The sequence below is a fragment of the Polypterus senegalus genome, chromosome 8 (assembly GCF_016835505.1).
Source record: "Polypterus senegalus isolate Bchr_013 chromosome 8, ASM1683550v1, whole genome shotgun sequence".
Taxonomy (NCBI): domain Eukaryota; kingdom Metazoa; phylum Chordata; class Cladistia; order Polypteriformes; family Polypteridae; genus Polypterus; species Polypterus senegalus.
The window spans coordinates 8820296-8845005 of NC_053161.1; the positions used below are offsets into that span (position 1 = coordinate 8820296).

Here is a 24710-nt window from a genome sequence, read left to right on the forward strand (position 1 = left end):
GTTTGTTTTTAATAAATTTGCAAAAACCTCAAGTTAACTTTTTTCACATTGTCATTATGGGGTGTTGTGTGTAGAATTCTGAGGTAAAAAATTAATTTAATCCATTTTGGAATAAGGCTGTAACATAACAAAATGCGGAAAAAGTGATGCGCTGTGAATTCTTTCCGGATGCACTGTATATATACAAATGCCATGACACCAAGACACACCAGTTTAGTTTTTTCTACAACGTAGCAGAAATACGAACCTACCAAAAACATACAGAACATCTGTAAAGCTGTCAACTGTCAACATTCATTAAAATTGTTCTCTATTGAAAGAAGCATTTCTTCTTTATAAAATGAGTCTGATTAAGCAAGTTCCTGCTATAACTGATTCATGTAGCCATTCTTGCAGCAGCATTATTTTTAGCTTGTTATCCAAGTTTATGCAGAGATCTAAATGTGAATTTATATAATTTCATAATGCTTGAAATGCTAATCCCTTTTAACTGCACTACAGGCTGTTATCATGGTTTAACATTTTTTTGATAAAATATACTGTGTGTGTCCTTGCTGGCTATTTAATAATAATAATAATAATTCATTACATTTGGAACCAGGAAGCAAACTCACAATCTTTCACAGTCTCCTTACTGCAAAGCAGCAGCACTACCACTGCGCCACCTGTGAGGACGATTTATTTAGGACGATATTTGCCGATAACCCAGTAACAACCTTTTGTTTGTCTGGTATTAGTACAACTCAGATAAGTTCAATTACTCACTTACTAATTGCTACATTAGGCCTTAAATTAGTTAATCGGATCCCATTTTTACTGAGCCACACAATTCCAAAAAATAAGTCATGTTGCAACAGCACATCAAAAAATATTGCACATATAGCAGTACATAGCAAGGTACAACCATGAACAGACCCACATTCCCATAAACAATTTCAAGAATTAAAATAAATACGGAACATGTAAACATAAAACTACATTGTAGATTTTTTTTTTATTTTTTGTTCCATGACTCTGTGTATTTCTAATTGGGAGCCAGGGGCACAAACCACTTTCCTACCATCACTATATCCAATCCTTCTTTAGTTTTGCAGCTACAGGATTCATGCTCCTTAAAACTCAAAAAGAACCACTACCGAATGCTGTGCAGGGGGGGGAATTGACACCCATTCCAATAATGCTGGAAGAACAAATGCAAAGGCTGCTGCCAACATGCTCACTATAAAACAACTCTAACCTTACAAATTCTGCCATAGTTGTATCTTTCATTATTACACAAAAAAGTAATGAAACTATAATAAAGATCTGTGTTTAAGGTTGTATCCCTTTAATAAAACATGAAAGTAGTGTAACAAAGGAAAGAAAGTGACTTAATACCATTTACAACCACAAAACTCTGTACAATGCTAATTTTTTTTTCTTTTTATTTTTTTTGTACACAGACTTAGAATTTTATTTTTTTTTTCCTTTTCCCCCACTTTACTTGTGTATTCTTTGCTCCTGGACCTGCTGGTATTATTTATAAAGTATGTCATAATGTCCTGGTCTGTATAATAAATAAACATGTGGATCACTGCCTTCAGGGAAAACATGGTGATTGACAGTGCCACCTTCGCCACGGTCCATATACTCTACCAAGATTGACACATTCAGAGCCTGAGCCAAAGCAATGATGTGAATATGGTCACTCTCTTTTGACATGGGTTCCACCTCCTGAAGAGAAATAAAAAAATGTTATATGTATTTAATAATAAAGAATCTGCAAAAGATCAGTAATTGAAATGAACACAATTCAAATTCTGTATATGTATCTTGTTTTAATTATGTAATGAAAACATTCCAGCACAATATTTCAGGCTGTCTTTAAGAACACAACATTACCTCTTTTTCACCCTTTAAGTTGATTCAACTTAATTTATTACTTCTCCATTGCAGTTGATCTTAACACAGTCTCAGAGGGGTTGCAGGATAGGGTTTTGAAAATAGGTGACACAATGCTTTAAAATACACAAAGTTATTTGTTAAAATTCCTTCTTCTATTAGGCATCTTCAATTTGAATTGCCAAGGAACATCATCGCTGGTTGCTCAATTTGAAACCAAGGTAAGATTCTAAGAATGGCATGGACTTATAAGAATTATTATGGTAAAGATAAAAACTCCTGCCTGATATAGTTTGTGTCCACACACCATTTGCATTTTTCTTCCACCCTGTCCTCTTCTAGCTTTTAGTGTAGCAAAGAACACTCAATAAAACATGGGAGGGATGCAGGAAGTGAATACATGCAAAACATACAAACTCTGCTCAGCTTGACAGCTGGGCTTCACCTTTAGCAAAGCCTTAGAAAGCATCCACATTTTGCTACAGTATTTATATTTCTGATATCAAATTATTGTTCTGTATGCCCAGCCTTTAGTCAAGTTAATGATCACATGGTTCAAATTTCTAATAAATCTGGCCACTGCTACAAACACTAGTAACACAGTCAGCAGAAAAACAGATATATCAGTGCTCCAATAGATACTCAATGCTGATAAAGATACATGTATTCGGTTTATATCTGTAACACATTCTTGACCTTAAATGTAGAACACTCTCACCTGCTGACAGAATTCCTTAATGGAGCGACCACCTTCAATAAAATGCTCAAAGAAGCCTCCTTCTCTCTGCAGGTACCCAGATGTTAGCAGTCGCAGATAAACAACAAGGTAATCAGATGTGCTCTGGTCATTGAAGGCATTTAGTAAATCAGTTATAGTGCCTTGCTTCTCCACTATTTCAATGAGGTCCATAAACTAAAAGAAAAAAACAAACCACTATTATGCACCTCTCTTTGCAGAATTTCTACAATATGGCAGAGAATGAAATACTTGATGAATAACTAAGTAAAAGAACCAAGAGTATTTACTTTGACTACTTAACTCTGCAGCCTTAGCAACTATTTATAAGTAGCTGTGCTGTATTCAAAAGGCACTAACATAGGCTGCCAAGTTAAACGGACTTCTTATCTATCTTCTCACTAAGCTCTCACTATAAAGAAGAATTTATTATAAGTAAAAAGCAGTCTAAGCAGCTTTTCACTTTCAGACTTTACAGAAAACCCATCTGCCCTTAGACAAATATATGAAGAATTAAATCATTCTTTGACTGACTTACTGTATTGTGGAAATCTTCAATTGTGAACTCAGTAAAGCCTTGGGTCACCAAGTCCAACTTGCTCTTTGCAGCCACAGCTTTAAACCTATTTGTTAAAAAAGTTAAACATGATTAATTTGATTTCAATGAAAAGAAACCAAGTATGCAAACATTTCTGGATGCCTTAATAATTTGGAACAGTTTCTATAGGTCAGCCAAAATTATTAGAAAATGTCTGTAACTTATTTTGTGGTTAATTTGAAATGGTCTGCTTGCTATTGAGGTGCTGGAAAATAATCATAATGTCACTGCGTGGTGATGTGTACATTTTAAACATTGGGCTGTTACTCATTTTCTAGTGATAGCGAAAACCTCAGTAATAAATATTCACAGGCAACTAACAAGTGTTTACTCAGACAATGCTGTCTCTTGACTCAACAAATTGAGCATTTTGAAAAAGGCCAAGTGGAGCTTACTGACATACTCTGACTATTCAACAGCACTCGCTACTCTGTTCTTACTTCAGGGTATAGATAAACTCTTTTCAGGATGATTAACGGATTATAACCACACATCTTCCAACTAAGTTGTTAGTATACAAGATAACTGTGAGACTGCAGGTGGATTAAGATATTCAAAAAGACTAAATAAAGCCTAAAATTAATCATAAAACTTCACAGAAAAACATATGTTCGGATCTGATCTTCAATTACAAGTCTGTAGATGAAAGTATTTTGTTATAGATTGTCATCACTGGGAAAGAAATGTGGATTCATCATTAAGACAGTTGATGGAATGGCATCATTTAACACCTCTAAAACAGCATTTTAAATGTTACCACTGTAGTAATTGTTTTTTTTGGGGATACAGAAGAAGTAAATTTGGTAAACATTACTAGTAAATTTAGTAAACATTAGCCCACATGGTCAAACCACTAATTGTACCACTCTCAAAAAGTACTGTCAAAAAGGTTGCTGAAATCCTCCAACTTACTATGCACAACAACAGACTAAAAAAAAAAAAAAGCTCAGATATTGCTCACTTAGAAATAATTACATGGACTACACTCGACATCTTAAAGACACTCTTTAATGAGGTTTTAGCAGTAAATAAAATTATTGCAAAACATTCAGCAACCATCACATAAATTGTCATCACCTTAAACATTTAGATACGACTGTCTGGAAATCCACAAACATTATTCATTTCAAGTCCACAAATATTTTCATTACTTAATGCCATTCCTTCCAAAGAAAGGCAGAGATATTCACTTTCCAACCATGTTTAGAAGTTTGCTTTTTCTTTTACAAACAGCAAGCTAAAAAGGTCACAATGGATTGCCCCCAGCAGTGTCTCAGTAGGCTTTCATGCCTAGATGCACTGAATTTGAACTCTGAATCTTTGCTTTCACATTGATAATTTCAAAGCAAACATTTCCTGCCTCTGAACATATAATCCTCATTTACACAGGTCATACACCCTTTTCAGCATTATTCAATAATGGACCATGAGTGCACATTATTGTATAAATGCTGCTACTCTATTAATGATGCTTGCCCCAGACAACCATTCTAATTATGCTAAAATTATTTCTCATTTATAAACTGCCACAAGATTGAAGGGCTACTTAAAATAAACATATACACAAAATAATCAGTATTTGTTGTGGTCATTACAAATATTTAAATGGTTCTCAAAACAACATTCTATATGAAAAGATGAAAAAACAACATAGGAAAATTGAGGAAAACAGGGGGACAGGCATAATATGTATGTATGCATTTGTAATGGACTGCAGCTTACTGGAAAATAAACCGAAATAAACAAAATCTGCAACTGCTTCAAAGTCCCCACACCCCTGCATATGCACTGCTGTCACGTTTGGCATAGAAAGGGGGGGGGGGTACATAAAAGGAGAGAGAGAGAGAGAGAGAGAGAGAGAGAGAGGGGGTGATCATACAGCACCAAGTGCAAACTGGGGAAAACCCATGCAGCGCATCTGAAATCCCCCTCCTTTTCAACATTAACTAGTTTATATCTGCACTGTCAATTCAGCCTGAGTATGTAGCTGCCTGCTCAATGCAAAATTCAATCCCCACTCCACTGCATGATTTTTATTTCAGAAAATGAGACAGCCACTTCTTCTTCCACTTATTATTAAAATAGGCTGGTGGATCATGATCAACATATGACATATGCATATTATGCAAATATTCCACCAATTGCAAACAAAAATACTCTAACAAACAACACTGTCCTCATGCACGATTTAAGATGTATATTCAGATTAGTCTTCTGGCTATTCACTAAATATTAACTCCATATTTATTTAAGAGAAACATACAATAGTACAATAAACCATCCTCAAAACAACACACAGCTGCTTTGGGCACTATCAAGGTCAAATAATGCAGAGGTATCAAAGTCTGCAGCATTTACAAATCTCAGAATGTTTTCTAACAGTGATGGCTGCTCCTATGTAAATGAATGATGAAACATAAAAATAATTATAAAAAAAATCAACATATACTAATGGAAAGTAAAAAAGAACTGAGGCAGAATTCAGTTTGGAGTACTGTAATACAATAAGGTAAATATGGGGCAGATGATGTTGTTGATAAAGTCCCAAAGTCAGAGCATAATCACCACATTGCCATCAGTAGTACTCACAGCAATACATAAACAGTTGTAAGGGCCATCCCCTGTGTTATACAATACTCTGATAAAATGTCGCCATGTACCATTTGCACAAGTAGCAATTAAGCAGGGCTGCACTGTGAGCCTTTCATTAAATATAAAAATTAGTAATGATGGGAAAAGACGGACACCCAGAGCCACAGAAATGGTTCTGGAAAGCCCAGATATAAGGACTGAACAACCTACACATAACTGTCCATTTGAAAAGCACAGATTCCTCAAATCTTCTTTTAATCAGCACTGGAGATAACTTGGGGCAATAGCAAAAGTCCTAAATTTAACAATGCCTTCCCTTAAAAAACAAAAACAGAGGGGGGCTAAGAATTCCCACAAAACTGCAAGTAATATTGGCAATATTAAATATGTACGACACTCACTGACACACTAACACACAGCTTAAACACATTTCATATAATATTATGATTTCTACTGCTTCTCATTCTTGTGCCTGACTGATCACATAATACTCTCAGTCCTAAAATTGACTGGCTTGCAGTACAACTGGCTAATGCTAAACTTGCTCCAAACACAACAGCCCAGAATTATTAAACAGGTCAACCTATCAATCACTGAAAAGTTACAGTAAATCAAAGTAGTAATTTGAACGTGCCACAAAGCTTACTGAACTTTCAGAATAGTAACAGAACAAGAGTCATAAGCACAAATGCTGCTGGTTTTCCCATGAAGAACAGCAAACACAAACAAAAAAAAATGTTGGTCGGTGATTGATGCACCAGATGAAGAGAAAAGAAAATCTAATTGAGTAGCAGAATATTATCAAGTGTTTTGGTAGATTAGGGGTGTTCCTGTGTGCACAATTAACCAACAGCACATTTGTTACTTGTTAAAAAAATACATTTCAGTAGATATAGAATTATACTATAAATGTTTCTATAATGAAACATGCATTTATGGCATCCAAACATATGAAACGTCTTCTTTAGATTGGATGTATTAAAAAATGTGTGAACATATGTAGTTTAATAAAAAGAAACCATATACTGCATAATATGGCTTTGGTTTTGATATTGGTTGACACTAAATGAGGCATTTTTCAGCATTTCACAAAATTGAGCTAATATTGTATAGAATTCACCTTCATTTTAGGCAGCGAGGGCAAAAATTGCCCTTTACAAAATATTTTCTACACTGTTTCCAATCTGTGTTAAGTCTGATTCTGACCTTTCTTTATATTTATTGCCAAACAAACTTTCATTGGAAATTGCTTCCTTTGAAGCTTAAACTGGGATTCTGCTGGAATAATAGATATCTGGGAATAACAATGTATTTTTCCAGTGGCTTTTCCAGATATCAGTTGTCTCACTAATTTGGAGATTTTAAACGTAATTGCAGGGACCAAGCTTGGACTGAGTCTACTGCAAGTCTCAACAACTTGCCAATTTATAAGTCACCTATTAACATAATCCCCACAATTTAGGGTGCTCTGTTTTTTCTCTCACATCCCAAAGGAAAATAAATATGCAAAACACAAAAAATGTCAGGGATTTGAACCTAAGACTCAAGAGATCTGAGGCAGCAGTACCAACCCGTGTGCCACAATACCACTCCTTTCTAAGAAAAAAAAAAAAAGTATTTTCACAAAAAGACTGACAACTGATCCTGGACAAATATAATAAGAAATCAATCAAAAAAATACATTTTAGTATGTCCATTACTTTTGTGTTAATCAAAGACTAAATACCTAGTGTTACCTGGATATATTTATAAAATTAGTCATACGAACCTACTTACACATATCTTGGGATATGCCCAGGTGACTCTCCATGTAACTCAATGTCTGCTTGCTATTCTGCACATTGCAATTGAGAATGTGAGGTCTAACCTGTATACTAAAAACCTAGGTATTTTACTTCCTTTAGTAATTTTAACTCGGATGTGCATATATGTCTTCACTACTCTAGTATTGAAAGATGATCAGCATAGATAATGATGTGTCCTTTTTCACTTTCAATATTCTTGTCATATTCCCTCAAACAAACAATGCTACCACCAGCTGCCATTTCAGGGAAAATGATTTTACATATTTAAAAGCAAACTACTACGTGCTAGAGTATCCAACGATTTACTTATCTAACTTCTTCTGTAGATTTAACCAAACTATGTTACATTTTTATCTAAACCATTTATATAAAGAAGGCTACATATTTTATTCTGCATTACAGCCAACTCTGCACCCTTTTTGCCACTTAAATTTTAATTAGTATATAAATTACAAAAACTGAACATAAAAACAGTAGGAGCTTCACACCACAGGATGAATTTCTCTTGCATTCAGAGAGAGGAGGGGGACATTGAAACCAAATGGGCCGTGTTCTATGACTAAAATGCTGAGGCAGCTGCACAGAGCTGTTGACATAAGATCATTGGTGTCTGTCATGGTGGTGAACTCTGAACCAAGTGATGGAAGCTACCAGTAAAGGAAGCTGTCAGAATGAAAAAGATGGCCTTCTAAGCTTGGTTAACATGTGTAAACTCCAGAGGCAATGGACAGTTACCAACAGGCAAACCAGGCGGTTTAGAGGAGCGGTTATAGAGGAGTCCAGTGTGGCCATGGAAAACTGCACTGAAGCCAAACAAAAGTCATCTTGGCAAACTGTCAGGCAACACAGAAGAGAGAAGCAGTGCATGGATGGAGTGCTACTCAACTCACCTGGGAATACATCAGTGGAAGGAGCATTTTGAGGACATTTTAAAACTCCACTGACACACCCTCCTTTGAGGAAGCCATGTCAGAGGACTCACCCTTACTGGAGTTGAGGTCACAGAGTTAATTGAACTCCTCGATGGTAAGGCTCCACTGTGTGGATGATATTCACTTTTGAGTTCTCAAAGTCTCTAGATTTTGTTGAGCTGTCCAACCTGACATGTCTCTTCAACACTGCATGGAGGGCAGGACAGTGCCACTGAACTGGCAAACAGGGGTGGTGGTCCCCAACTTTTTTTTTTTATAAAAAAAGATGGGAATGGAGGGTTTATCCAACTTTGGGGATCACACTCCTCAACCTCACTGGGGAGGCCTATGCCAGGGTTCTAGAAAGGATGATTGAACTGTTGGGCGAACCTTGGATTCAGGGGGAATAAGGAGGATTCTGCCATGGTCACGGACCAGTGGACCAGCTTTTTACCTTTACAAGGATTTTGGAGAGCTCATTGGATTATGCACAACCAGTCTAAATGTGTTTTATTGATTTGGAAAGGCATATGACTGCATCCCGCAGGGTATCTTGGGGTTGGAGGTATGGGTTCTTCAAGAGTATGGGGTACCAGGCCTGCTGTTAAAGGCTATTCAGTCCCTGTACAACCAGTGGGAAGGGGGTAGTGGGAGAATGACCAAAAGATCGAAGCTGCATCCACAGTTATAAGGACATTGTATCAGTCGGTCATAGTGAAGAGGGGGCCCGAGTCAAAAGACAAAGCTCCCAAATTGAAGATCGATCAACTTCCCTTTCCTAACCTATGGCTACCAGCTGTGGATAATAACCAAAATATTTACGTTTTACATTTACTTATTTGGCTGATGCCATTATCCATATATCGAACTAAGATTGTATATTCCAAGCACTACATACATAGTACATTTACGTTATATGTGTGGATTTTTATTATTGGTATTTTTACTTTTTTGGTTGTGGTGCGTTTCTAAAACATGAAGTGCTTATAGCTTAAGCAGTGTTCCTGAAAAGACACACATGGTAACTGGAGCTTTAAAATGAGTGCTTAAAGACAGGGTTCTAATTAATGTAATCAAAAAGAAAGCAGAGTTGTACATGCTCCAGTAATCCATATACGAAACATACGCATGACTTTATTTGCTGTAATAATCACATTTTTTACAGCTATATCTTCTTTTTGCTTATAGATGCCAGAATATGTAATGTTATTTACCAATACCCAAAACACTCCGAGTTTTTATTTTTAGTAGTTCACAAGCTAAGGAGCATTTTCCCTCATTGTTATTAAGTATTTAGTGGATAGGTTAATTCAGATCAACTGACAAACTCTTAAAACATGTGCCTATTAGAGAACAACTAAGTTGATACATACAGAGCAAAATGTTACAGAAGAGCACATGATTGTGTTCATTATAATCAATTCATACAGAGTGCACTGGATGGACTGAAACAGGACATCAGGAGAGTATAATGCAAGACTAAACTCATCATCCATTTGCTGAAGCAAAATGAAAAAACTAATATCTTTTACCATTGTTTCTCATTAATTCAGCCAATATGTGTAAAGTCAGCACCAATTAAGGGATAGACTGCATTTAAAACTGTGGGTTGGCTACTAAAGTAAGTGAAATATGCACTACCAAAAATTAAAAGGCTCCTCAAAGAGGTAATTTTATTGCAGCAATAGAAAAATCAAAAGACGTGATGCCAACAAACATAAGAGCAAAGCTACAGGGCTAGGAATGCCTCTCCAAAAATGCACTGTAAATTGAGCTTTTTTATGATGATACATAACTATTCAAAAATGCAAACAAGCAGATCCTGGACATGATGTGTAAAAAAATAGATCTGTAAAATATCACAACATTCAATTGTGTGTTCACAGTAATAAGATGTGTTAAATGGTGTGGGGAAAACACAAAACTGTTAAGATTTTTTTGTTTTATACTCTAATCTCATTGGAATGGTAATATTCAGTTAGACAACCCTATACTTCATTATCATAGAAGAGTATTTATTAAAAAAAAAAGACTACATAAAATGAAACATGGATGAAATGCTTTGAGGAACAACACTGCTGCTTCTATGAATGTTACTTTTTAGGAGTTCAAGAACTGTGGAGTGAAAATTAGCTTGGACACTGCGTCCACAAAGCGAACAACCTTACAGACCTGTGCAGCTCTTTACTGTTGTCAAGGAGTGCCTCCAGATGAGAAAAGCCAAATGCTCTATAAAAACAGTTCCCATCCGGCCGAGTCTTGCGAATGTAAGAATATTTTTTGTGCAAATCCTATTAAAATAAAAACAACGAACAATCTTCAAAAATGGCATATTTTATGAATAGTATTAGGCAAAACTATCATTAACATGAAAAATCTTTTTTTTCTCATATGAACAGTAAACTTTCAGTTTATTAATTAAGGCATTGAAAAAATTAGACAACATAGGCTTTTTTGATTAATAAAGCATCTACTGTATTGGAGTTTCAAGACTGAAATTGAAAATGTGAATCTCAAACATAGAGAAGCACATTAACAGTTTGTTACAACTTTTGGGCTTTTTTATCCAATGCCCATTTTAAAAGAGATACTGATGTAACTTCTAAGAGCTCTACACAAAAGAATATTATGATATCCCAGATTTTTATTTAAAATATAACAAGAATGCTATGTCTGAAAAATAACAATACACCAACATCTATTTCTTGTTGTTTTCAGCTTCTGTATTTACATTATAAATACAACTGAGAAAGTGATAATGGACTGTTTGTGGGGGAGGAACTGCAAAAAGTAACTGTCTACATTAAATTTTTACTCGTAGCAATTATGCAATATCATATGAAAGATTACCACCAAAAAAACTGAAAACAGAGCACTAGCCTTGATTTTCTGCTGGTAGACAATATCATCCTGAGCATATTCCTTATTCAGCACTGAAAGTTCCTGTCTGTCTGACACAAGTGGGTTACTGGTGGCGATCTGTAAAACGAAAAAGAGATTTCTTCTGAATAAAGTCATATCTGCTCCACCCCATAGAAATCTGTCACTGTGAAGAATCTTTCCTACAAAGACCCACCTCCTGTTGAATACGGTCTTGCTGTGCCATAATTGCCTCATCATATGCCAGGCAGTTCACCCCTATTCAAAAATAAATAAACCTGCATGTTATGAAAATAAAGGCTGCTGCAAAACATTTCATTTTATATATTACCTTTACTATAACATGATTTTACCAAGCCATCAATTTTATTATTATTATTATTATTATTATTAAAGCATTGACAATTTTAAATCCCTATTGTAACTACTGCAATCATTTATCCAGAGGTATCTACACACTCAAATTTCAGTTAATGCCAAATTCTCAGTAATGTTGCATTTTTCATCAGGGAAAGGGGAGTAAATGTCTGTAGCGGTATACTTTAGAGTATCTATAAATTTTTAGGGGTACCAGATACCCTATAAAATGTTCATTAGTAAACCTAGACTACGACACGATTAATCAGTCTTCAACTTTAAACCATCTTACATAATTATTTTGCTACTGCCGTTGGTACATTATGCTTTATAGTTCTCTTGCCTTTTATATCAATATTTAATGGCTATCAGGGCTACTTCCATTAGACAAAACTTTTAACTTTGGTCAAGGAACTTTTCATCTGTCCAAAGCCTAGGTTCAAAAGTGAGAAAAACCACGTCACATCAGATTTTTCCAAATGCTACACCTCCTCTGTCAATTCACACAATTCCCATAAAAGATATTATCAAACTGGCAAATCAGTTTAAAAATAATAGTAGTCATTCTGCAATGTGTACATAGTACAGTGAAATTCTTGCTTGCATATAACTGCTTTCCACTGCCATGATAAAATATATCTAATATGCAAGTCCATCAAATTATCACACTATAATTTACAATGATCTGATATTGCAACTACAGACCAATCGAGATATAAACCATAATATTTCCAACCAAGCTTAATCCAAACAGCTTTTTTTTTTTTTGCAGTACAAAAGACACAACAAACTCAGGCTTATCATTCCTACGAGAAACACTTGATATAATAAAACATTTAAAAAAAAAATAAAATAAAATGTTTGGACCTGCAGGTGGTGTAACGGAGGAAAGTCAATGAACAAAAAAGGTAAAATAATTATTTTTGTGTCAGCTGGACAAAAATCTCCTGTTGTATCATGCTGATTAATCACTGAATAGATCCTTAATCAGTCATCTAAGGAATTGCAATGTTTTCAGACAATTATCACAAAAACACATTTCACAAGAGTAATTATTTGGGATAACAATCACCAGGGACCTCATTATACACTTCCACCATGGTATAATACTGAAAACATTTTATGTTTTCAAATGCAAGGTAATAGAATTTATTTCTGAAATTAATTTCTACATATTGCAATTTGTTACACCACTGTTACATGAGTAAAGATTAAGGTAAAAAGTCATATCCCTCTGAGATATCTCATCTATACTAATACAAGGCAAAGCCCTCACTGACAGACAGACTGACTCACTCACTCGCTCATCACTAATTCTCCAACTTCCCGTGTAGGTGAAAGGCTGAAATTTGGCAGGCTCATTCCTTACAGCTTACTTACAAAAGTTAGGCAGGCTTCATTTCGAAATTCTACGCGCAATGGTCATAACTGGAACCTATTTTCGTATACTGTATACGGCCATAGCGGGCAGCTTGGTCGCCGTGTGAGGTGGAGTTGCGTCTTGCGTCTCGCATCTTCACGCCTCCCACGTAACCGAGTGCCGGCCCATATAAGGCCTTACCTCAGCGGCAATCCAATAGAAACACTCTGCCACTAAATATTCAGACGAAGATGAGATGGTCAGGGTGGTGTTTGACACAAATTTAGCGAAACGGCGAGAGAAACTTAAGTGCCAGCTAACATTAAATAAAGCCGTGGACATCGCGAGATCGCATGAGATAGCCCAGGCACAGCTCAGAAGCTTCGATGCATGTACTCCGAACGGCTCACATGAACTGACTATGAACGCAGTACGCAGAGAAGAAGCAAGACCTCTAAAGAGCGCAGAGACTTTTCATCACATGAACGTGTTTGCAAAAAGTGGCGTTTCCTGCACTGCAGAAATACTATAAAAGTCTTTTTTCATATATATATATATATATATATATATACACACACACACACACACACACATACATACATGTGTACATATATACACACACACACATATACTATAGGGTGCCAAACAGGCAAATACATTGATTTTGTGAATATATAAAGTCGGCGTCAGAATATATAAAGTCAAAACTTGAATATATAAAGTCAGCGTCGGAATTTATAAAGTCATTCCTGATTATATAAAGTCAACATCGGAGTATATAAACTCACTCCAGAATATATAAAGTGAAAGTCAAAATCTATTGATTGAAACGACTCTGAAATGAACTAAGTTAACAAAAACGTATTCAGAAAAATCAATTAAAAAAAACACTGTTCGGTTAATGTTTTAAAAATGATGCATGTGCCCTGCCCAGGATTGGTTCCTGCCTTGCGCCCAGTGTTGGCTGGGATTGGCCAGCGCTGACTTTATATATTCCAGCGCTTACTTTATATATTCCGAAATATTCCAACGCCGTCTTTATATACTCAGGTTTTGGCTTTATATATTTGGGAATGACTTTATATATACCGACGCTGACTTTATATAATCAAGTTTTGACTTTATATATTCGGGAATGACTTTATATATACAAGTTTTGACTTCATATAGTTAAATTTAGTCATCATTGCATAACTTTTTCTTTACCATAGAAATTTAAAGACTAAATTCAACTTCCATTCCTAACAAAGATATTTCTGGCGACTAAATAGAACCTAGTTATATCCAAATTCGAGCTATTGAGCTGTCGCGTGCCTGCCTGAACAAGTCACCCTCGCTTCACTCTTACTTTTTTACCGTTCATTTAATCATGGCTAGTGACGGAAAAATTATAAAATGGAAGAAGGATTACACTGAGTATGGCTTTACCAAAACAATTATTGATGGCGAATCGATTATTCATAAAGCTTCAATTGGTGATCTGTTTTTCTGTGTTAACCTCATATTTTTTCATACTTCTTCTCAAACCAAGGGGGTGCGAGGGTAAAATGAATCGGGAAGCACTGATCAATGTAATCGGTGTACCAGGAAATCATGCATTGACAGAAGTTCCCCTTTGCTTGTAATGCAAAGTGTGATTAAATGCGTGATTTTTTAACGCGTTATGGAGCACATACATCGAAGCTTCTCAGCTGTGCTTGTGCTAAGAAAAGGAAACATTTTAAAAATAACGTAACACGATTGTCAATGTAACCTTTTGTAAGTAGTGCCTGGAGGATTCAGTGTGGAGAAACTCGAGAGATACCGTGTGTATTAACTTGTGGATTTTTCTGTAAGTATTTGGTGGCAGCGTCACAAAGTCGCTTCCGTAACACTGCGTTAGCTGCAGAGCTCAGCTCAGAGCGAAATGAGGTGAATGGGAGGGGAGATGATGACGTGACTCCCCCACCCACCTTAACTGTCAATCCCCCACAAACACAGTCTCTCGGAATTTGCATAAGCGCAGCCTTTTACCTGCAATTTTAACTTAGTTACAAAGTGATCAAAACTCTCGTTTATATCCTGCGTCCTCTCATTAAACTTGTATCCCGCATTACCCGTGGGCATGACAAACGCCAGCTGCAGCCTGTCTATGAACTTAATTTAAACTTTAGGTTTACACCATGCTTTGTTTCCGAAATAGCAGCACTCATGAATATGGTTATGTCACTCGCTCGCTGCTTATTGTTTCGCTGCCTTCTCAATTATATGATGCATGTTTTCTTCAGCACTTTTTGGAGCTCTTCCTGGTTTTCTACGTACTGCGTTGACAGTCAGTTCACGCGATTATGTGGGAGGCGTGATGATGTCATACGAAACTCCGCCCCCATGGCTTTCGAGCTCAACTCCATTACAGTATATGGAGAAAAATAGCTTCCAGTTATGACCACTACACATAGAATTTCGAAATGAAACCTGCCCAACTTTTGTAAGGAAGCTGTAAGGAATGAGCCTGCCAAATTTCAGCCTTCTACCTGCACGGGAAGTTGGAGAATTAGTGATGAGTCAGTGAGTCAGTGAGTGAGTGAGTGAGTGAGGGCTTTGCCTTTTATTAGTATTGATACACTCAAACCGATTATGACAGCAGCAATCCAAGCTGTGAGAAAACACTAAAAAGGAGGCGTGTCAGACGTCGTGGTACATTTTCTGATGCAGCTAGACGAAAACAACTTTGTGACACTGCCGCCAAATACTTGCAGAAAAATCCACAACTTAATAGAGACGCTGCCGCTAAATACTCGCATAGCGATTTGGGTAGTGAAAACTTCGATGAATGAAACCTGTTATCTTTACAACAGTTGACAAACAGGGAATGTAACTTGAACACAACACGTCCTCCAAATACGAACCTGATTGAAAGAAATAATGATAATCAAATCCTTGATGACAGCAACACTCATAACAGTGACAAAACAATTACTTTGACAATCATGTTACGTTATTTTTAAAATGTTTCCTTTTCTTTTTCATAACTTCTTGAACACACGACTTCTCCGCTGCGAAGCGCGGGTATTTTGCTAGTTTATTTATTAACTGTAACAGCAGTTACAGTTACACAATACTTAACACAAGCTGGTTATGTTGCCTAAATTTGGCTCTGGGCGACTGTGTCTGAAATGTTTTCTTATATTTAGCAGGCACATCACTGAAGTTTAGAATTAGAATGTTTAACATTTAAACTATGCATTTTTTTGAACATAATAGAAAAGGAGGTTAAAATTTTACAGGGTATATACAGTCCATGTATGCTGCTATTTGTTCATTTTTATTTTTTTTACCCCACGTACATTTTTTAGGTTGTGGTACTAATGTTAAACAAGTTAAACAAGCAAAACGTGTTGAATAATGTTCTGCTCTAAAAAATGGTAAAATATTTAATGCTAAATAAACCTACAGAAAAAAATTGTGTCACGCTTCAAATGCTGCTTTGTTTTTTGAAGGAGAACATCTTTTTCTCCTTTTGTTCAGGCAGCTATGCTGCACCTCAGGCCAGATTTATACTTACTCTACAGACAAACTTTACCTATTAGTTATACGAGTCAAACATTATGCCAAAATGTGATATGCATTTTTTGTCTTCCATTTATACACAATTCTGCCTACCCCATCAGAAGAGCAGAAAAAAAAACATTCTCCCATGAATGACCCTTAAATTTTTTTTTTTTTTCCTTAAACTTTATTTTTACTGAGGCTGGATTTACATTTCATGCATGGGTAACCCTGGCCAAACAGGACAGGGATGCATACAGTGCCTTCTTTGTATCAAGTGTTTATAGTTTGCGCACAATCCTCTGAAGGACACAAGAGAATTGCAGGTTTTGGGTGAATGTAACAGACACTTCTTGAAAACACTTCCTCACAAAGAACCTTGCCACTATCTCTTCTTTGTATCCATATGTGCATCTTATGGATCTAACTATACTGTACACTTGTCAATCAAATCTTAACCAGCTGTAGTTCTGCAACACAGCAGGCAGCCTATGGTCTAGGCTAGGTCTAGATGATGATACGTTTCTGGTGCACCTCTTTTAAATGCTGCTTTCTATAATTTATTGACTTTTTATTTTCCTGCTAATCATGCTATATATATTTATTAATAGTACATTGTTTTTTTTTTTGTAAGTCACTTTAGATAAAAGCATCTTCTACCTAAGTATTGATGAACTCTTTACTGAAGATTTACCAAAGACTGATAATGAAAGTGTGTTCCTGTCTTTAGTGGAAACCAAGGAAAAAAAGTTTAGTATTAAGTAAACACTGCAAAAAACACATGCAGTATTTGGAGTGTTTGACTAATACGGGCACATTTATAAACTGCTTAAGACAACACTGACCATGTGAGTTTGTATGCATATGGTATATACAGTAAATACTCCTCTGCCTAAAATATTAATTACCCATCAATCACAGCACTGAAAGGCTAGATGGTTGGACAAACTGCCATCTATTTCATTACGGACAACAGAACCCACCAAAACAAACATACGAATAGACTGTTCCTTAATGTAATGTGCTCAATTAGCAGATATCGTATGTACATGAGCAGCACAGGAACAAAAGAGAACAACAGACCTGAATATCTGTTATGAATACCTGTGAAATATCCAAGTGGCTTTGTTAGAGTTTAGGTTCAATGATTCATTTAGACAAAAAGGTAATTTACTATTTATAAATACAACACAATTCTGTGTGATCATTTTCACCCATTAGTAAAGTAGTTCTTATTCTAATGGCAGTATAATTTATATAGTTATAATCTATAACTAGGACACATATGGTTGATGAATAGTATGTAGAAAATGAAATTTCAAGGTTGATATAGTAAGCAAATTTCATTCCAGTTCCTCTCTTTTTGGAGATTCAGGATTAGCACCCAAGACAGCATTTTCTCCAAATGTCATTATCTTAACTCTGAACAAGGGAATTTATAATGAAATAATGGTATGGCATCTTCCCACATTAGTTTCAAAAACTTGGAGAATCCATGCCAAAACACTACTGACACTTTTTTCATTCATTTTGTCATTTACCTGCAGCACAAATTTGGATTATAACTGATACAAATTTTATAACTGTCTATGAAATATTTTTACATTATCTTTGTTCACCAAAATGCAACTTTATGGCTCTGCTTTCAGTTTTGTATTAAAACGTAACCTTACTAAATATAGCAATTTTTTTGAAAATGTTTCTACAGGATATGACAGTAAATTTTTTTTTTTTTTTACTAGTTTAAAAGATTTGAACATCACAGATTCAAGGGATTTTGTTTTCCAATTCTCTTTTCTCACCCAGTGTACTGGAACTTTTAATGCAAGTACGTGCATTTTACCTTGTTAAGCTTTGGTTGTGATTTTACTAATGTAATGACAAGTTTGTTCATAATTAGTTCAGCATAGGTGACATAGTTGAATACTAGCACTGATGTTCCAATTCGAGTCAATTTTGATTCACAATATCCCAATTCAATACTGATTTTATCTTGATTGAATAAGCATACCCTGATATATTCGAAGTGCTGGCTTTTTTAGAAATTACTTAACCACACACATTAATATATTAATATAATGTGAAAACTTTCAGTAACACTTTATTTGAAGGGTGTTTAAATAGTGATTTCAAGTATTGCTTCTCAAATGTCATTTCATGCTTATGCATATGTTATGATTAGTAATGAACAGTTAACATCAGTATTTGCAAGATGTGGAACGAAGTATTATTGCTCTTTGGAAAAAAAAAATCACCATAATTTAACTAACATAAGTATCAACACATTAGAATCCACACATATTATAGAGGCCTCCATGTATGAATACAATGCAATAGTATCGAGTTTATAAAACAGCTATATATTTTGAATAATATTATAAAATAATCAAATATTCCTTTTCAAATAATAAAAATTGTTCAGTAACCTATTTGTGTGTTACGAAATTCCACGTACACACCCTTCAACTAAACTGTTAGCCAAATTTATTCCCCTATTGGACATTTAAAATAATCTTGAATTAAACATAAAAGCCAGAAGACTCATGTCTTTCTAGAATTGTAGACATCACACATATCTGCAGTTGCTCAGGTGTATCAGTCTCACTAATCAGTCTCGAAAATGTGCCCTCACAGTTCCTCCTAAGACAAAAGAGGAGCGTTTCAAAAAAAGGATCTAGAGTGATGTTTGCTGACAGCTGCATTTGATAAATGGAACATAAAAGACAAAGAACCAGTCATTGTAACTGACAACACGACTATGACCTGTGAGGTACAGGTTATAGAGCTACTTCACATCGGCTGCTTTGCGCACATGCTCTGGGTTGGGTGGGGCGCATTGCAAGCTTTTTCCACTGTAGTATTACAGCTAGCCACATGCTTTAAGAGAAATAATGTTTATTAGACTTGCCAACACACAAACTCGTGATTGATGCGCTCCCTTGATGGAACAGCATATTGGAAATGCTAGAAAGTTTTTGGAGCAACAGCCAGCCACCTCAGCAGCAAGGCTGATTTTGGTGTAATTGGTATGCAGTGCTCTTGTCTACAACAAATCCACCACAGGTGTCCAGTCATTTTTAATGTAATGACATGTGATTGTCACAAAAGAAACTAATGCCCTGGATGTTCAGCTGTCACAAGTTTGGGCTACTCTCTCCACTGGCCCGAGAGATGTGACAATGCTTTACTTAAGACCTTTATAAAGCCAGGGTACAATAACTTCACTCATTTGCTTTCTGGCTGGTATGGAACACCACAGTTTCAAAACCTGTATCATTTGTTGAAAGCCTTTTTTTCCCCCAATAATGATGACAGGTCTCATATTTACAGATAAAAACTGCTACAGATTGATATTTTTTTGGGTACAACCGTACAAGGCAAATTAAAAGAAAATTTGAAGATAAACATTGCCTCCAGTCTAGATTGGTTAGGCTCTACTTTTTTGGATGTCGACAGATTACTTTTATTAGTGACATCGGGATAAATGATTTCTCAAATTTGTTGTGTTAAAACAATACTTGACTTCTAAGTTTCACAGCTTACATATGGCTTTGCTTTTACCCAGCTGTTCTCTACCAACGCACTGCTTGAATTAGCAGTAAGCCCACACACATCTGATTTAAGTGTCGAAGGCACCGATTTCAGTGTAGGAGGACACACCATTTTTATGCAATGTAGCAAAGTGCTTATTTCTCAGAAAGCTTTAACAAGCGAATTAGTGACATCTACTGGACCAGATGACAAACAAAAAAAAAATCTACCTATAGTAACTGAGCAGGATAGAGATTCACAATATCCATCTTGTGACTTAAGAACTGACATTGAATAATTTACAGAAAAAATAACGATTCATCAGAAAATCTACTTCTACCCAGGCCTACTAGGTGATGTACCATAAATGACATTATTACACTTCATTTTCATTTAATAAACATTTGAAATGGCCAAATATACAGGGGCTGGTCATAAAATTAGAATATCATGACAAAGTTGATTTATTTCAATAATTCCATTCAAAAAGTGAAACTTGTATATTAGATTCATTCATTACACACAGACTGATGTATTTCAAATGTTTATTTCTTTTAATTTTGATGATTATAACTGACAACTAATGAAAGTCCCAAATTCATTATCTCGGAAAATTAGAATATTGTGAAAAGGTTCAATATTGAAGACACCTGGTGCCACACTCTAATCAGCTAATTAACTCAAAACACCTGCAAAACCTTTAAATGGTCTCTCAGTCTAGTTCTGTAGGCTACACAATCATGGGGAAGACTGCTGACTTGACAGTTGTCCAAAAGACGACCATTGACACCTTGCACAAGAAGGGCAAGACACAAAAGGTCATTGCTAAAGAGGCTGGCTGTTCACAGAGCTCTGTGTCCAAGCACATTAATAGAGAGGCGAAGGGAAGGACAAGATATGGCAGAAAAAGTGTACAAGCAATAGGGATAACCGCACCCTGGAGAGGATTGTGAAACAAAACCCATTCAAAACTGTGGGGGAGATTCACAAAGAGTGGACTGCAGCCGGAGTCAGTGCTTCAAGAACCACCATGCACAGACGTATGCAAGACATGGGTTTCAGCTGTCGCATTCCTTGTGTCAAGCCACTCTTGAACAAGAGACCGCGTCAGAAGCGTCTCGCCTGGGCTAAAGACAAAACTGCTGCTGAGTGGTCCAAAGTTATGTTCTCTGATGAAAGTAGATTTTGCATTTCCTTTGAAAATCAAGGTCCCAGAGTCTGGAGGAAGAGAGGAGAGGCACAGAATCCACGTTGCTTGAGGTCCAGTGTAAAGTTTCCACAGTCAGTGATGGTTTGGGGTGCCATGTCATCTGCTGGTGTTGGTCCATTGTTTTTTCTGAGGTCCAAGGTCAACGCAGACGTCTACCAGGAAGTTTTAGAGCACTTCATGCTTCCTGCTGCCGACGAACTTTATGGAGATGCAGATTTCATTTTCCAACAGGACCTGGCACCTGCACAAAGTGCCAAAGCTACCAGTACCTGGTTTAAGGACCATGGTACAGTGGCGTAGCGTGGGTGTCAGCCACCCGGGACGGAGGAAAATTTTGCCGCCCCCTTATTTAGGTATTTCAATTTAAAAGACTAAAATATACAATCCCGTGACCCTGTGTTTGGATTCAGCAGGTTGAAAAATGGATGGATGGATGGAAAATATACAGTAATTCTTTGCCGCCCCTGCTGCCCCCACTACGCTATGCCACTGCCATGGTATCCCTGTTCTTGACTGGCCAGCAAACTCGCCTGACCTTGACCCCATAGAAAATCTATGGGGTATTGTGAAGAGGAAGATGCAATACACCAGACCCAACAATTCAGAAGAGCTGAAGGCCACTATCAGAGCAACAAGGCCTCTCATAACACCTGAGCAGTACCACAGACTGATCGACTCCATGCCACGCCGCATTGCTGCAGTAATCCAGGCCAAAGGAGCCCCAACTAAATATTGAGTGCTGTACAGGCTCATACTTTTCATGTTCATACGTTTCAGTTGGCCAACATTTCTAAAAATCCTTTTTTTTTTTGCATTGGTCTTAATATTCTAATTTTCTGAGATACTGAATTTGGGACTTTCATTAGTTGTCAGTTATAATCATCAAAATTAAAAGAAATAAACATTTGAAATACATCGGTCTGTGTGTAATGAATGAATCTAATATACAAGTTTCACTTTTTGAATGGAATTACTGAAATAAATCAACTTTGTCATGATATTCTAATTTTATGACCAGCCCCTATATATATATATGGACAATTAGGATGAGGTTGAATGTCAAGATAGATTTTAAATATCTAAAAATGTACTGCTTTCTATTGTTTTAGCAAACACCTGCAACTAGCAAAAACTGCAAACATGTTTCCGAGCACGCCGATGTTGATTTGGGTCACGGCTCTTGGACCTCATAACTACCAAGTCCATGGTTTGAATCTTGGTCTAGATATTGTCTATGTAAATGAAGTCTGAGACATCTTAGGTTACTGGTCAATTGTAAAGTGACCCCATACACGGTTAGGTGTTAGTGTGCACCCGAGTGTGCCCCCACGGAGCAGGATCCCACCATGCAGCCAATGCTGAAAGTATAGGCAAACTGGACAAGGCAAAGAGAAAATGAAGGATGAATGCCTGGATGTTGACAGCTAATTCATTATTCCTATAACAAAGCTGGTTGTTAAAACTTCCAGTTTATGGGGGGGAAAAGCTACACAAGTTTACTTTTGTTAAATTTTACTAATTAAATTCAAGGCAAGAACGTGTGTGTGAACAAGGCTTCCATGCCGGTCACCGCCGAGTGAATTAATAAATATATGTCTCAAGACTTTAAATCCAAAGGATCGCCCTCAACACATCATGTACAAGAGGTATTTTGTTTGAAACAAACACATCCATAGGAGGAGGGCACAAGTGGATTACCAAAATCAAACGGAGAATCCTGGGTGACCTCTTGGTTCAAATCTTCACCCTGTAATCGCGCGCATATACAATTCTATGGTTACTCGCAAGAAAATAAAAAAAACATGTGCTCACTCAATGATCGCAATCTCCCATTTCTTGCAATAATCTTCCTACGCACTGACTGCAATATGCGATCGGCTTTCATTGATGTTCAGTGTCGGCGTAATTCAATGCCACAAGCAACCACACTGTTTAACAAGTGTATTTTCTGTTCGGTTTCACTACCATTGTTCACGGGGCATGACATACACACACACTATCAGCGATACAGAAATTTTATAAAAAACGAAAACTACGTTTCAGCCAAAGGTTTCTTAAAAAATCAAGTAAATAACACAAAGTAGCCGACGGTCCAAAACTCCATCTATCGAACCCATGACACACTAAATAAGGCCGGTGCTCGAGATGTCTTGAATGTGATGTGAAAGCCCAAGTACCACTGAGTGGCTTTTCCCTTTCCAGTTCTCTTTACTACTTCTTGAAGAAGGGGTTTAATTTGGTTGTCAGCCTCAAAAAATACAGACCATGGTCCCCTTTCAGTCTATCGCCTCTTTTGTGTACATCCGAATTCGGCCTCCCTTCCTTCCCTCCCCCACCCTTCGCAGATATCGAACTAAGCGCTCTGATACGCATTCCGGCCAAGATCGTAAGCGTAGAATACATATTCTTAATTTACCAAAAAAATCAAAGGACGTGCGTTCGCTGTTTTGCGATAACCTAGCCGTACTCTTTTCAGACTGCGAACTGAATCTCACCCTCAATATCTCCCTGCGATGGATCCTGCTGCTCCTCCGCCATCTTCCTTTCCCAGTCCTGCAAGCGCAGCTTCCAATCACTTCCGGGTTACAAGGTCCTCGTGCGTTTCTTTAAGCCTTTTAACGCCAAACGCGCAAGCTCGTGCTGGTGCTGAGCTGATCGATTTTAGTAGAGTAAGTTGTCTCAGCGGTTCTACCTTCCAGCCTGACACTCCACTTCGAAAATATCATCATGTCAGCAAATGGCTTTCTAATAATATCGGAGTTGGTGCTTCTATGTTCAAGTACTTTCGTAAAGGAATTGAATAAAAAGGTGAGTTGACATAGATACCCAAATTACAGGAGTAATACCCTTATTAATAATACATTTATTCTAATATCACGCGTACTTAACAATTCAATTCATATTCTGAATAAAATGCAATGCTAATTCAAGTTCATGTACTATCATACATACGTGGTAGAATTAAATACTTAAGACATCTTTGTCCATTTTCAAAAGTCCACATCACTCAGACTGTGCAAGAGTAGGCCTATGTTCTTTTGCTACCTGAACAAAATGGTTTAAAGCGATGGCATGAATGGGCGTGCAATCCATGCTTAAGTAAACACGTATGGTAGGCTAGCATCGAGTACAAACATTTAACATTCAACAGTGTAGATACTCGATTAGGTTATATACATAGTACGTTACATTGTATAAACACCGTCCACAACCCTCTTTCCGAACCCATTTCATGCACATTGGTAACAGGTTAAACGAACTGAATTCTGGGTAAGAGCTTGGTCCTTTTCGGCATAGTCACCCCAGGACAACCTGCCATAA

At 36.7% G+C, this 24710-nt stretch overlaps 1 protein-coding gene across 1 annotated transcript; it reads right to left on the reverse strand.

Moving 5' to 3' along the window:
• Positions 1-1304: 1304 nt before the first annotated feature.
• Positions 1305-23985, reverse strand: otub1b (OTU deubiquitinase, ubiquitin aldehyde binding 1b). The gene is made up of 7 exons (XM_039760681.1): positions 23885-23985; positions 11600-11661; positions 11404-11502; positions 10696-10814; positions 3156-3240; positions 2600-2794; positions 1305-1713 (listed from the first exon to the last, which is right to left on the reverse strand). The coding sequence occupies exons 1-7, from the start codon at positions 23925-23927 to the stop codon at positions 1516-1518; spliced, it is 801 nt and encodes a 266-aa protein (XP_039616615.1). The 5' UTR covers positions 23928-23985; the 3' UTR covers positions 1305-1515.
• Positions 23986-24710: the final 725 nt, after the last annotated feature.

Excerpts from the sequence above, each read along its gene's own strand:
- otub1b (XM_039760681.1), bottom strand. The coding sequence starts at position 23,927 with ATGGCGGAGGAGCAGCAGGATCCATCGCAGGGAGATATTGAGG. Across the intron at positions 10,815-11,403 it reads TCTACCAGCAGAAAATCAAG|GATTTGCACAAAAAATATTC; the intron begins GCTAGTGCTCTG and ends TTATTTTAATAG. Across the intron at positions 2,795-3,155 it reads TTGAAGATTTCCACAATACA|TTTATGGACCTCATTGAAAT; the intron begins GTAAGTCAGTCA and ends TTTTTCTTTTAG.